This window comes from Astatotilapia calliptera, chromosome 4 (assembly GCF_900246225.1).
Source record: "Astatotilapia calliptera chromosome 4, fAstCal1.2, whole genome shotgun sequence".
NCBI lineage: Eukaryota > Metazoa > Chordata > Actinopteri > Cichliformes > Cichlidae > Astatotilapia > Astatotilapia calliptera.
Genome location: NC_039305.1, coordinates 12274709 through 12288128, shown reverse-complemented (window position 1 = coordinate 12288128; position 13420 = coordinate 12274709). Strand labels below are relative to the sequence as shown.

The 13420-nt window shown below is 39.8% G+C and overlaps 1 protein-coding gene across 1 annotated transcript; it reads left to right on the top strand.

The window, feature by feature from the left end:
• The first annotated feature begins 2203 nt into the window (after positions 1-2203).
• LOC113020015 (peripheral myelin protein 22-like) lies at positions 2204-4857 on the top strand. The gene is made up of 5 exons (XM_026163684.1): positions 2204-2352; positions 3081-3175; positions 3350-3443; positions 3552-3692; positions 3818-4857. The coding sequence occupies exons 2-5, from the start codon at positions 3098-3100 to the stop codon at positions 3973-3975; spliced, it is 471 nt and encodes a 156-aa protein (XP_026019469.1). The 5' UTR covers positions 2204-2352; positions 3081-3097; the 3' UTR covers positions 3976-4857.
• The last annotated feature ends 8563 nt before the right edge of the window (positions 4858-13420 follow it).

The following is a 13420-nucleotide window of genomic DNA, read 5'->3' as shown; positions in this document are numbered from 1 at the left end:
GCTGCATGTTGTGGTGAGGTTACTTTAATCTTGTATTAAAACTAAATACAAACCAAACAGTAGAGTCATTGTGACGCCTTTGTGGTTTGGTTTCAGGTCAGCTGTTTTGCCTGAAGTGAGTAGGTCTCACAAATAAGTGAGGTTTATTTAAGAGAATAAATCTGAGCATGCGCAGTAAATGGCCAAAAACCTTGCAATTTTGACATTTTAAACAGCCATCTAACATATCTCACTTTTAGTGAAAGTCTTAATTAAAAGGGTGTGCCAGTTTTAAACTCAGCTACGGCCGAGCCGCAATAACCTCGCACTGTTGTCGCTGGTTTTGAGCTGCTTCTGCCTGTTTGCTTTGTAATCACTCTCTACAAAAGGACGAGCCTTGTGTTTTGTTTTGGTTCTTTTTTGGGGTGGGGGTGGTGGGGGGTGTGGGGGGGGGGGTGATGGCTTTGGGTTTGCTATCAGCCATGTAACAGAGATCACAACTCAACAGGGTTACAGTTGAGTCATCACTGAGCGAACCAAGTAATCAGTCAAAGCGAGCAGCAGTAGCTTTTACAGCATTCCAGAGTATGTGAGGATTTTTTCTTCTTCTGTTGTAGTCCAAGTGTGTGTTTCACACTAAAATATTCATCACTAAAACATCAAACAGCCACATAAAAATTTCATTAGAAAACCAATTTTTGTCCGTTTTTATAAATATGATTAAAAATCCGACAGCTTCATTAATGAAATGTTTATTGCATTCTTATTAGAGGTTATTAAATCAAAAGTAAAGGGTGGGGCACATTAAGGCTCACTGCAATAATGCTTCATTTGCTAAGGAATGCATCACCTATACTGCATTAGGAGATTTCACAACAGCAGCAGCAACAATCTAACTTTATAATTCATGTCCTATTATTGTTTGAAGTTTTCTCTATTTTTAGTCAGATCCAGCGTTATCCTTCCTGCTCTGTATCCTCTTTATAAGTAACAAAACTGCATTGCCTGTGAATTCTCCCTGACCACAGACTAGTGTTACACCAGTGAGATTTGTAAGCTTCTCTCACACCTGCTCCAGCTGCACTGCCAGGTTCATCTTTTCCTCCTGCTTCTCCTGCTGCTGGCAAAGCCTGCCCCCACTGACCACTGCACCAATTACATCTTCATAAACAGTGGCACGTCCATCCAGTGGTCTGGGCGGTTGTCAAAGAGCTGTCTCTTTTTTTTTTCTTTTCTTTTTTGCCTCTCCAGCTCTGCCAGGACACACAGTGCTGCCTCACTGGGCATCCCACAGGGAGGCTGTACAGCAGCCCACAGTTCATCCCTTTGCGTGTTTACAAACACAGACCACAGGAATCCACCTGATGGGCCAAGAACAGCAAGGGAGAGGAAAGAGGGCAGGCACGCGCTGTGTTCTCTGACTGCAGCAGGTGATGACTATCACGTTTGGACTGTGATGGTTTCAAAGCAGCAGTGTGCGCTTGTTCTTTTATCGCTGTTTTCACTGCCATTCTTAATTTGGGTTTACAGCTCTGTCACTGTGAGGAAATGGCACGAGACCGCAGTGTAATGAGCGATACAGAACTCTGACGGGCTTTGATCTGCAATCTTAGTAACCCATCGATGGACCTCGAGTCAAGCCGTTCCATCAGTGTAGCATGACCAAAACACTGCACTGTTTTAATTCCCTTTGGCACTGGACAAACCCCCCTGTTTCTTCATAGACTTGGAGAGACAACACATGAGGCTCAGTTCACACAAACACACACACACAGGCATTCTGGGCCCCCAGAGCACCTCGCTGGTTCACGTGCAAACACACACATACACACACGTGTACACGTGTGTTTTATGACGATCAATGAGTTTTGTTTGCAATCAAATGCAACAAAGTCAAGAATCATGACTGTCATTGTACAAATAAGAAAATGAATGAGCACTGTGGATGTAATGAATGACTCATTAGATCATAAACCAACTCTACATAGTTTTATATCAGCAGGTTATGTTAATGTTTTGGAAAGTGTGGAATTCTGTTTGTGTGTCTGTGGAAGTCTTTAGGTTTGCTCAGCAGTGCCACAGGTTATACTACAGTCCTGTAGATTTCACTTTCGTTGATGGGCCTCCACGGGAGGAAAGAGAAAGAGAGAGACAGAGGGGGAAAAGAAAGGAGTAGGCCTCTGGTGACGTGCAGGGCCTGCAGGGCGGTGTTCAGGCGGAGAAAGACAGACTGGGGTGTGTGAGCTACATCTGGAATAGTATCTAGAGAGAGTCGCGAAGCAGAAGCAAGGTGATACTTTCCCAGCTCTTCTCTTCAGCTCGATCCGTTAAACGGAGAAAAAACTCCAACAACTTTTGATTGGCCTTTTTTTTGTAAGTGGGATTAATATATTTGTTTTTTCCATGCTCTTGTTATAGTCAGTGATCTCATTTTTCCCCCATTGAGTTTTACCCTCATACAGCAGGACTCGACCATGGATTTTACTTTTATGACGCAAAACCCGTTAAACCGTTTGAAGCTGTGACTTTGCCTGAGAGTCTCGCTCGTCTCTCCCAGTTTTAAAGTTAGGTGCTTTGTACTTGACATTACCAAACAGGGAAAGTTGTGGCTCGCGCATGGCGGTACTTTTCTGGAATGTTTTTCATAGAGATGGGTTGAGTTTGTTTTCCAGCAGCCTGCTCCCGATTAGTCGAGAAACCGTCTCCCTTACTCACACAGACAGCTGATTCATGGTCAGGTTTTTAGCCAACGACTTTTTTTTATGCAAACCCGTATTGCTTTCATCAGTTAGTTACGTCGTTTGGATATTTAAATAGATCGAAAGTTCAATACTTTGATTCACTTTGACAAAAATAGATTAATTTGTGCAGCTCGACGTTAAACTCGACATTAATTATTAACTTCGGGAAATAGTCAATGGTCCTCCCTTCTTCGCCCTGTGTTTGAATGTAAGGGAATACTTTCACATTGAGGTAAACATTGCGGTCGATGCATAAGTGAGGTAATGCCGCCCTCTGGCGTGGAGATAGGCTAGTGAACACACCTAGAAGAGAGTTGGTGTAATGGCAAATTCACGTGAAATGTCTTCTCTTTTCTGCAGACCTACTTGAAAAAAAAATGCTGCTCATCCTGCTTGGAGTGCTTATCTTGCACGTAATCATTCTCATTCTCCTCATCGTGTCGACAGCTGCCAGTGTAAGTTCTGTGAGACCTTTTGTCAACTTTTAAATTGCGAAAAATACAGAATGGAGCATGAGGATGTGATCTGAATAGACAAGGAGTTGTTTCAGTGATTGATTACTTTGTAATATTGCTACTGGACGTACAGCAGTAACAGGTTAAATGGTTCCGTGTTGTTGTGTTTATCAGGCCTGGTCTGTAGCTGACAACAGTGGCAAAGATCTATGGTACAAATGCTCAACAAACAATGGAGGTTACCATTGCCAACCATCCAGCAATGAAGGTTTGTTCATGTTTATAGAAAAACAAACAAAATGCAGCGTGCTTTGTTACTGAAAAGTGATGCACAAGTTAAATTTCATGCTATTCATCTCTTCTGTCTGCCTCCTAGACTGGATCCAAGCAGTGCAAGCTCTCATGATCCTGTCAGTGCTCTTCTGCTTCTTCTCCCTCATTGCGTTTTTATATCAGCTGTTCAGACTAGTTAAGGGCGGACGCTTCTTCTTCACTGCCATCTTCCAGATCTTAGCAAGTGAGTATGACTTCATCACATGCTGACAGTCACACCCTGAGAAGAAATGGGTGGAGTGGTGAGATCATCTACATTCATGCCAATTTCCTTCAGATTCCCCTCAACTCTCTTCTCATCTTTCCTAGGTGTGTTTGTGATGTGCGGGGCAATCATCTACACTGTGATGTGTCCAGATGATGGCACCCATACAAACTTCGGGTATGCGTATGTGCTGGCTTGGGTGGCTTTCCCTATGTGTCTCATGAGTGGCCTAATTTATATTGTCCTGAGGAAGAAAGAATGAAAGAATCAGGGGAGGAGAAATAAGGAAGGGTAGTTAGGAGGCCCTTTACTACAACAGCGCACTGTGCTTACTACCCACAGACCATAGACTGACATCCCAACAAAAGTGCATGTGTCACCAACACAAATTAATTTGTTTTTGTTGCTGTATTCAGTATCCATTATTTCTCTGAAAACATCACATCAGTTTTTTTTTCTTTCAACACCACAGCTGTGTTATCAGTGTGTGTTTGGAAATGCATTGGTGACATATTGATTTTTGATGCATGCTGGCACTTGATTTCAACAAATCCATCATCGGTGATGAGATGAATAACATTGCATTGCTTCAGTACAAAGATGTACATAGTGTCTGTGGTTTTTAGACATATTTATAACATTTTTTCATACATTGTGTACATAATGTTGTCAAGTTAACATTGTCATGCTCAATTATGTGATAGAGTTTGTGTCTTTCACAAGTCATGCAGCTGTGCCAAAGAGATGTCGCTTCAAAAGCCAGAATATCAAGCTTCTTATTTTTTTTAACATTGTTTTTATGTCTTAACTGTCAGATGCTTTGATCCATGTGCCTTACTTAATCTGTTTAATTCTTGAAGGAAGTAAGAAAACCCTCAAAATTGAAAATAAGTGTTAATACTCATGAAGTTTTGTTTCCTGACTTATCATTGTACTTGATATACCAAATAAAAATGTTTTGCATTTTGTAACCTAGTTTTAAAAATGGTGCTTTTTTTCTTTTCTTTTTTTTATTATTATGCTTGAACTGTATAGCCTACTTTGTGTTGCAAGTGTGTCATGTCCTGTGATTAATTTGCTTTTGTACAAACTCGAGTTTGCCTTTTTTTTTGTCAATATTCTAAATAAACCTTTTGAAAATAAATCTGCTTGTCGCTGAAAGGTTTAATCATGTGCACGCTTCACAGAAGTCCGTAGGATGGGCTATCTGCACTCTTTTAGTAGTATAGGGAATAGGAAATGGCACTATTGTGTCTTTACACCATATTTTTGTACCTCTTGGTGGCGCTATGACACACAAAACACGTAAATGCCTGCGAATAAGAGTTTTCACCATAGCCACAAACTACCGTGATAAATACTTTCACTATGTAAGCATGGTGCTACATTATATTTACATGGTGTGTGGCAAGAATGGTGCAGATTAAACGATCATGTAAATCAAAGGTTTTGAAAAGTTAGGAGTCTCTCTCTTGTTCATTCATAGAGTTGGAAGTAAACTCTATGGAGGTAAACTGCTGATCTGCAGTTTTTCATGTAGCTTTCATTTAATTTCCATTGATTGTCAAGTATGGGTGAAATGAGAACAAGCAATTTTATGAATGCAAATAGCTCCACCTGGCTACATTTCGAGGACGTGCTTATCAAATTCTGGAAACTTGGCACCATATGCAGACATTATTTCAGCAAAACAGCATAAATCAAAGATCCCACTAAAACGCGGTTAAGGAAAGAATGTCTCAACAGCATCTCTGAGGATAAACCAAAATAAAAAAAGGGGGAAAATACAAGAAAAATGTAATAGTGCAAAGTGCCTCAGAAAAAGACATTGATCTGTTTAGAATTTGCTTAGACAGTTTCTCCCCAGCATCATTTCTATTTAATGTGACATATTGAAAGCATACTAGTAGATTTACATATGCTATATCTTTTTTTAAAAATTCAATTTGGCTAAGAATAAGTTTAAGATTCTTTTTACTTATTAACATGATTTGACCATGTCAAATGATCAGTTATGATTTTATTTACTTTTGTTTGTTTGGGCAACACATTGCTTTATGATTAGTATTTTATTGTAGTCCTTATGAGCTGATAAGATAACATTACACTCTGATGATACTGAGGCACATAAAACAATTAAACAGCAATATATTTTTTGCTAATGATAAACAATTGTAATAAAGATTTTATTACTGATCAGTGATTCTGTTGTAGATTATTAAATACATACAGAGTTAATCTCATGAATGGATGTATTTTACCCCCAAGCCCACATTTTTTCCCTAAACCTTTTTTTTTTTTTTTTAAATGACATCAGAAACAGCAGTATGCGACATTACGTGATGGCAGAGCTTCAGTTCATCCTTTGTCATTTTTTTTTTTTTTTTTTCCCCTAAACCTAACCAAATAGCATTGCTTACTACATTAATTTAACGGTCTGAGTGCCATTTATTGATAAGCCAAAATATTAACAAATTATGTGATTGATCATCATTTTTATTGCTTTTTTCGTCTTCTTTCACCTGGTTGCTTCAAGGGGTCGCCACACTAACTGCCTGCCTCTGTCTCACCTTGTCTTTACTATCCACTGCATGTCTCCCCTCACTTTTTTATAAATCTTTTCTGTGGTCTTCCTCTGTTCCTGGTGTCTGACAGCTCCATCTTTAGCATCCTTTGTCCGATATAGCCACCATCTCAGCCTTGCCTCTCTAATTTTGTCTCAACATTTGTTTTTAAATTGTATGCTAACACAAAACTAAAGAGTACCAAAGCTTAATGAATCATTTTACCATAAAAACAAGTCTGAAGGAGCAAAAATAAAGGACCCAACAAACAAAGTGTGTTGCAGTCACCACCTAGTGGAATCATAAGCAGTGGTCAGAACATTTTTCTTTTTCCATGATCATTAATTGTCTGGGTGCTTAACTGCTTTGTGTAAAATAACACAAAAAAGTTGACTGTCTCAAGGGTGGTCAGAATTTTCCCAGGTTTTGTAAGATTGATCAGATTAAAAAAATACCACTACTTCTAAATAAATCTTGACATATTTAATGATTTTTGCTGGTGGAACTCAGTTATTTCATATCAGCGTATAATGCAAAAGTGCACTTAGACATGCATTGTCCATAGTTAGCAATAGAGCTGTGTATGACAGAACCTGTCACAAATGTAACATGGTCAAAAAAAGAGAAAGCTGTCAGCAGACAATGATGCCATGCCACTAGGTGGTGACTGCAACACACTTTTGTTGTCCATTAGGTCATGGGTGTTAAATGTGCAGAGGGTAAAAAGTGTCTCAGTGAACTCATAAATAGCTTCTTCTTCATCATCATCTAATAAGATTCACAGCCATTTCTGCTGTGAGGACACAGTAAGTGTAAATATGTGGAAATTCAAATCTTTTTTTTCTATTCAAAGTTGTAACATATGGAGCTTTTGTGCTTTTGTAGCTTCACTGTGACATACTGTTGAAATTGCAAGTGTTGAGAGAACTCAGGGTGTTAATTGTCTGCTTTGCAAATGAGCGGTTCAATACACACATTTGGAACATTTTCAGTACATATATTTTCCAACAAATGGCAGACGATGAATTTGGAGGTGTTGGACTACAAAGAGTTTAATGTCCCTGGTGTAGGATAATCCAGATTTATTTTTACGGCTTTCAGAAAATAACAAAGCTGTAGCTGGAAGTTCGTACATTGTTTTATACATACGGCGTAGGTTATAATACTGGCTTTTCGAATCATGAAGAAGACACTCTGTTTCCTGTTTAAAGCATATGTACTGGGGTAATATGACGCTAATCTTCTCTCGTGCTTGCTCTCAGAAGTTGCCACCGCAGTGTATTGAGACAGGCTCCTGTCTTTGATCTAGAAGAGTCTGTAGATATCTTGCACTTCACATCAGTTTATGGGTGAAAGCTCTAAATTGCATAAAACTACAGTGTGCAGATGGTGTTTATACAAAATGATTGCTGAACTTCCTGACAGCCACTTTCCCCCCGACTAATGTGGTTGATCGTCGCTGTCTATTTGTCTTTTTTTTTTTTCCATCAGCATTTACAGGAGAAGTGACACTTTATGTCATGTTACTTCTGACATGAATCACAACATCTCCAGTCTCCAGACGTTTTCAAAGATAACTTCGGTAACCGAGAAAGATAAATGCAAAGCTGCTTTCAAGACATCAATTTGCAGTTATCATGAATTCATTACCCAGCACTATCTCTGCAGACACTTGTATGCACGTGTGCTCCTTCAGTAATAAATGCAGGTCAATTCACAACACACAAAACGTGTCACGTTCAACACACAATGCATGCGTTTTATACCAAGACTTATTATGCTTACAGAATGTGTAAAAACATCTAGACGGAAGATTGAAAACTTCTTCTCAGGTTTTTGGGTTAAAAGAGCTCTTCCAACTTCATCGGGACACAAAAGAGAGCTCAGTTAATGTTACTCTGGTAAAGGTCCCTGGGCATACAGATAACATATTGAGGATGTCAAGAAAACTCTGGAGGCCTATAATGGCCTCACTGCTCCATTTGAAACGTAGTTAACCTTAAGGGTTATTTATCACTGTTAGGGTCACTGGGGGCACTTAGTATTTACTGCAGGACATGGAGGATAGAGGAGAGGGGATTGAGAGGAAGCAACCCTTATCACTATACACTGGGTAATGTGGTTGAGGTATACATACATCAAAATTGTTTAACTGGTTGATAAAGACCAGGATGCTTCACTCTTCACTCTTTTTAGCGTTAAACTGTTTAACAGCAGCCAAGGACCTTTACATGTTGGCAGCCAAATGTTTTCTTGGTATCCCAGGAACACATCAGAATAATTTCCCTAAGTCTTTAGTTGGGAATTTCTCTGGAAAGGCAGTAATAGTCGTGAAGCAGAACATACAATGGGCCTCAGCCAGCTGATGGGTCCCCGAATGGGACATGTGTGGACTTCAGAAGAAGCTGCAGCCCGCCTTTCTTCTTTCTCTTTAGATTTTCTGCCATTTTATCCAAAGTATTTGTCCCCCGTAACAAACCCTGGAGCCTTCAGATGTAGTTAAACGATAGAGAAAATGGCCAAACCCTGTTTATTCAAAGCTGATTTCATCACGCCTATAAATCTCTGAGAAATCAAAGCCCATCTTAAACCCGCCCCTCAACTCCCCCATTGTCTTGCTAATTCACATTAGAGCGCGGCTGGCTGCCCACTTTGACAGCGGCCCTGACAGTCTGGGCAAAGTTGTAGATGTGGAACCTGAAATTCCCCTTTGGCCCATGACCTCTGACGCTACATCCTGCAACAAGACCCTCAAAATGCACAGCAATCTCCCAGCCATGTCTGTCCTTGGATGCATGAAGATACAATGAATAAAGATGAAAATAATAGTTTTCTGATTTCTTTACTGTGCATCCAGAAAATATTCACAGGGCTTTAACTGTTCCACATTGTGCCATGTGCCATGTTACAGCCATATTCCAAAATAGATTTCCCCCCTCAAAGTTCTATCAAAGTTCTATATACAATCCCTTTAATGAAAAAGTGAAAGAAGTTTGCTTGAAATTCTGTCAAATTTATTAAAAATAAAAAACAAAAATATAATATGTACACAAGTATTCACTGAGTATTGCTCAATATTTTGCTGGCACAACTTGAGCAGCAATTACCGCCTCAAGTTTTTGTTTTGTTTTGTTTTGTTTGCTTTATGAATATAATGCAACAAGCTAGGCATACCTATTTTGGGATGTTTCTTTCATTCTTCTTTACAAAACCTCTCACGCTCCATCAGGTTGGGTGGAGAGTGTCAGTGCAGAGCCCTTGCTCCAGTCTGAGGTCGAGAGTGTTCTGAAACAAGTTATCATCAAGGATGTCTCTGCAGATTGCTGAATTGACTTCAGTTTCACAGTTCCTGCTGCCAAAAATATTCACAATGCATGATGCTGCCCCGACCTTGCTTGACTGTAGGGATGACATTGGCCAGGTATGGTTAGCATTCAGGCCAAAGAGTTCAATCTTTGTTTCATCAGAACAGAGAATTTTGTTTTCTGTGATATTTTCATAGTTTTCATGGACAAGCGGGCTGTCATGTGTCTTTTGCTGAGGACTGGTTTCTGTCTGGCCACTCTACCGTACATGATTGGTGGGGCGTTACAGAAATGGTTGGACAGTCTTCTTCTTTCCAAAGAGCAATGCTAGAGCTCTGTCAAAGGGAGTGCTGGGTTCTTGGTTACCTCCCTGGCTGAGGCCCTTCTAACCTGATAGCTCAAGGAAGAGTCCTGATACTTCCAAACGTCTTCCATCTACAGATGATGGAGCCCACTGTGTGCATTCAGGCCTTCAGTACTGCAGAGATTTTCTGCACTCTTCCCTCGACCTGTGCCTCAATACCTCCTATCTCAAATTCCTTGGATTTCATGACTTGGTTTATGCTCTGACCTGCATAGTAAGGTATGGGACCTTTATAGGTGTGACCCTTTCCAAATCATATCCTATTAACTTAATTTACTACAAGTGGACTCCAATGCTCTCCATCCAACCTGATGGAACACCAATTTAAGGTGTGCTATACACTGTACGCTGTAATTGCTGCCAAAGGCACTTCAAGTATTAAACAAAGGCTGTGAATACGTACGTATATTATATTTTTGCTTTTTATTTGTATAAATAAATAAATCTAAAAGACACAATTTTTTTTCACTTGATCTGCATGGTGTATTGTGTGTATAATTTTGTAATAAGCCTGTAACATGACAAAATGTAGAAAAAGTGAAGTGCTGTGAATATTTTCCAGATGCACTGTAAAAAGCTCATTGCCACAAATGCTCATGGCTACAAATACTATGTGGATGCACACGCCCACACAAACACTTACAGTGAAGCATACAAACACATCCGTAAAGTACATTAAACATTAACATATTCTATCTAAACTGTGAGCTTGAACACAAAATTGCCCATCATTCGAGCTCTTTATAGGTTTGTTTCCAATAGCAGTCAGCTGTGTGGAAGCAAAAGGGTCGGAGGTACTAAATGCAACACTATAACATCATGAATTTAATAAAAAAAATCCATTTTAAGTGCTGTTTTGTATTTAAGCCTCAAAAAATTGTCACAGTGTGCGTTCACCAATCTCAAGTGACATAGAATAGTATTTGATTCAAAACATTGCTTCTGCAACTCGAGACTTAATTAAACCAGCATCTTGTTAATAACTTAGTCCCAGAAGCAAGATTCATAATCATTGAGTAAGAAGAGATGTGATTACATGTGGTGGGGGAAAAAAAATCAATTATCGAATGCTATTTTTATGCACATTGGAATTGTCTCCATAAATAGAATTTGGGGGGGTGATGTTACATTTGGTTCCTATACGTCAAATTTCCCTTCATATTTCTGCGTGTGTGTCCTTCTCTCACAGATACAACTCATACACTTAATTCAGTTTCAAATGTTATATGGCCAGCTACAAAGACCTTGTAATTCAGTGCTGGTGGCTAACAAGGGTTTCTATACTGGTGTGACAAGACTAGTGAGGAAAACATGTCTTCTTTAATTATACGGCAGCAAGTTGGAGAGTGTTTGCTGCTTTCTGGTGTTTCAGGCCTGAGCAGAGATCCTCCAAATTAAAGAGCGGCGTGACAGTGCCGAGATGCATCGCTGTTGGGAAACATGGTACAGCGGTTAGACGGCTGCTGATCCATTTATGTGCTTCAAATGCGCTTCCCACATTTGAGTCGTAGATGAAAATATGTGGATAATTTGAGAGCGCTTGTGAGTGCTTGCACATGTGAAGATAATTACGCACAAAGTGGCACAAAAATTGATTTGAAACCATGATACAGTTGAGACCAAAGAGATTCAAATCTCTTCATACAGAAACAAATGGGTGATCTTCATCATGAAGACAGAATTTGTCACATTTGATCATTTCACCCATGAAATGTTTGGCTGTGACAGTCAGAGGGTGGTTATACACAAAGAAACAAAACCCATAATTGATGCCTACATGTATTTCACTGCTGGTGACCTGTTGTACACCAGTCATTCATTATCAAGCCTTACTGAAGCAAACAATGAATTACACATAACAGTCTTCCGTAGTATTGCCACTTAGGTTATAGTTATTTTCACAACTGACCTTGCACCTTTTGAAAATACCCAAAAGCCACTAATAGACAGACAGACACAGATAGTAAGCATACATAGGTAGATCCAGTTACAACCATTAATCGGTCAGTGGACTAAATAAGCCCATAGATGTGATATCTGCTGGCAGATCAAATGAAGGATGGCGGTCATGGCCTGATCTGGTGGGTCAAACTGAAGTAGCTGTGTTATTTCAACCTCAGTGACCCTGGCCAGTGGCTTAAGCCTTCCCAGCGGATTTGAGAGTGGATGAGGAGTTGAGACCAGAGCAGCTAGAGGTGTTTGGAGTGGGCGTCTTTGTTTGTCTCCCCAATCTGAACGCTTTTCTCTATAGTGACTGATCACCTGAGCCTCGATGTCTGCTGAGGTCTCGAGCAAGGAAAGCTTGAATTACACCTTTAGCAAACACTTCACCTCTCAGAGTTCATAGAAGGGTGGATAGCACGGTCGCTTACACCAGATAAAAGCGCCACATACTCAGACCTATTCACTCAGGTGAGTTCAGAGGTTGCTGGTTCCGAAATGATGATGCTCATACAGATAGTAGTAAAATCCCAGTCATAGTCGGCATGCTCTGAATAGAAGTAAGATAATCTCCCTCTTGTTCTTCAACTTCAAGTTACGTTATGTTTGTGTGAATTCACCTACATTTGTTACAACTGTATTTTTACAAGCTTGGGTCAAGTCTGTTGTTGCTATGCTACAGCTGCAAGTATGTTAATGATCAGGCCTATAAGCTACCAGCTTTGTACACTCTGTTTCAATAGCCTCTGTCTGATGACTGATTATGATTGGCTGATTGACTGGTTTAACATTTTTAACATCCACAGTCGTAGAAGGAATTTATCCTTATTTATAAATCCAAGACAAGGATGTATGAGTAAGAAAGCCCAATTAGGGTTGTAAAGAGTGTTGATATGATGGAGACCAGACGATGTAAGCAGCAGAGAGACCAGAAAACCTTTTTAAAGATGTCTGTAAACACGAAGGAACCCCAGTCGTAAGAGATTAGTCTAAATATTGTCATCCCACAGTTAACCCTGCCAGTGAGAATCTTCACATACCTAAACAGTGAGAGAGAGAACCCGAACTGAACCTCTGGTTCAGATGGGGTTAATAGGTTCCCCTAAATGTCTGTGTAGTGCAAATATTGACAGTGACTCCATGTTCTCATGTAATGACCTGCTTCGTGGAAGATCTCTCCTCTTTTCTTGTTGCTTGCAGCCGCAGAGCACAAACAGCTGTTCTGTGATTGCTTACTTGGACAATGAGAAAATCCAGGTCTCAGTGTACAAAGAGCCATATCACTAATGATTACCCAGGCTGCCCACAGCTGAAACATAAGCCTAAGCAGTATTCCAGACTCATGCCAGTAGTTCACTCCCAATAGCAAAAGTAAAGATATAATCATTTATCATGCATCATTTGATATGTGTAGTAATATGCCCTCCTATTAAATCCCTTTGAAAGGTAATGAAATTACATCCAGGGAGGGATATTATAAATAATTTCAATAATGCAATCTCAGTTTGACCACAGCCTAATTGGGTAGCAGGT